The sequence below is a fragment of the Plectropomus leopardus genome, unplaced genomic scaffold (assembly GCF_008729295.1).
Source record: "Plectropomus leopardus isolate mb unplaced genomic scaffold, YSFRI_Pleo_2.0 unplaced_scaffold5141, whole genome shotgun sequence".
In the NCBI taxonomy this organism is placed as follows: domain Eukaryota; kingdom Metazoa; phylum Chordata; class Actinopteri; order Perciformes; family Serranidae; genus Plectropomus; species Plectropomus leopardus.
In genome coordinates, this window is record NW_024656444.1 from 1 (window position 1) to 1,971 (window position 1,971).

General features: G+C 54.2%; 1 protein-coding gene across 1 annotated transcript; it reads left to right on the forward strand.

The window, feature by feature from the left end:
* The first annotated feature begins 51 nt into the window (after nt 1-51).
* Nucleotides 52-1,434, forward strand: LOC121939581. Its single transcript, XM_042482586.1, has one exon. It carries the CDS (start codon nt 52-54, stop codon nt 1,432-1,434), a length of 1,383 nt encoding a protein of 460 aa, XP_042338520.1.
* The last annotated feature ends 537 nt before the right edge of the window (nt 1,435-1,971 follow it).

Sequence of the window (1,971 nt, forward strand, 5' to 3'; positions counted from 1 at the left end):
CACACACACACACACACACACACACACACACACACACACACACACACGGTGATGGCCTCGCTGTGGATCGCTGCCAAATCACTTCACTGGTGTTTTTCTCCGACTGTGTTCGCAGGGCTCGAATGTCAGAGGCCCAAGCACCAGGACGGCAAGGACAAAGACCATGAGGTGATCTCCACGGGAACAGACAGTCCGGAGCTGTGCACGCCGGACACCACGCCGCCTGTAATAACACCTGATCTCAGCCCCGTGCTGAGCGTGCCCACCTCGCCCCCCCACAGCCCGCCCAAGCACGCCCATCGCCCCAGAAATGCCTGCTTCATGCGCCAGAGCGCCGTGGACGATCAGGGCGGCGCCGAGATCCAGGTGCTGGTGGAGGGGAGGGGCATGGATCTGCCCAGGGGCGGGGCTAACAATTGGACTGATGACATGTACCCGGAGCGCGGGGGCAGCAGCCGCTCCACCACGCCCTCCCTTCTGGAGGAGCAGGAGGGCCAAATTAACGGCCACGAGCAGGCCCCTTTGTCCAACCACAGACCGCGGGAGAAATCCTCATCCAATCACAAGTCGCGGGAGCACGCCTCCTCCTACAGAGCGTGGGAGCACTCCCTCTCCAACCAAAAGCCCTCCAAGCAAGCCTCTTCCAATCACAAGTCGAGGGAGTACTCGTCCTCCAATCACAAAACATGGGATCATTCTTCCACCAATCACAAGGCCTGCGAGCACGCCTCTTCCAACTACAAGCCGCAGGTGCACATTTTATCCAATCACAAGGCCTTGGACCATAACATGTCCAATCACAAGACTTCTGAGCATGCTTCTTCCAATCACAAGCCCCAAGATTATATCCCCTCCAATCACAATGCAAAGGACCACGTCTCCTCTAGTTACCACCCCCGAGAGCATGTCTACTCCAACCACCATCCAAAGCAGCACAACCCCTCCAACCACAAGCTGAACGAGCATGCTGTAATCGACCAAAGGCTAGACGGCCTCACCGGGGGCTGGACTGCTGAGAGCACCCTTAGGTGGAGCCCCGCCCACTCGCGCCTCACGGAGCACGACGAGGAGCGGATGAATGACTATACGGTGGACATGAGGCTCACGGACTCGCAGTCGTCTCGGGGGCTGGGCCCGGAGTCCCCGGCCCCCAAGAACAACAGGCTGCGGTCACGAGGCCTCCGGCCGGTCAGAGAGGGATCCATGGACTCTGTACAGATGCTGGACAACCTGAATGTGGGGGCAGAGCTGGAGGAGTGGCCGCTGCACAGGGACCTCACCCTCTCCCCACCCCTCAAGTCTCAGCCCATCACTCTGGAGCAGGACGGAGAGCATCTCACCCTCAAATCAAACTCAGTGAGTCATCAGTCTCTTTACGCCGCAGACTGTACATATAGATGGACGACCCGCCCCCACATACCCCCGCTGTGCTGAAGTGAGGCTAAAATATCCGAGATACGGGCGTTGCCATCTTGTGAAGATGATGTCACAGAGCGGTGAAGGGATGACGTATTTTTGTAGGCCAACCCAGGAGTTAGCATCTCATTGGTTTCCTTGTCAAAAGCCATTTGGGATTTTCGATTATCGTCAAAAATTAGGTCTGTGACGAACACAAGTCTATGATACTTACACGTTAATCTTCACAGATGAACACCACTTTTCTGAGTTTCGAAGCACAGATGAAATTTCCAGAAGCAAACAGCTGTTAGGCTATACACGAATTACATCGTGGTCACACGACTTAAACGCCACCCCTTAAAACACTGTAAAAACACGTTAAAACACAATCGAAAAATATTAAAAACAGATAAAGTTCGAGTGTGACTGTTGCTATAAAGCTGTAAAGGCAGCGAGCGGGTTTAATGACTCTCTGTGTCGGTGTGATGACGTCTAACGACAAACACTGTAGTCACATTTAGCCACTTGTTAGCAATCAGCTTTTTAAAGAAGCATAAAACCTTCCCACCAAAA

What these genes read in the sequence shown, in the direction of transcription:
- LOC121939581 (XM_042482586.1), top strand. Translation starts at nt 52, where the DNA reads ATGGCCTCGCTGTGGATCGCTGCCAAATCACTTCACTGGTGTTTTTCT.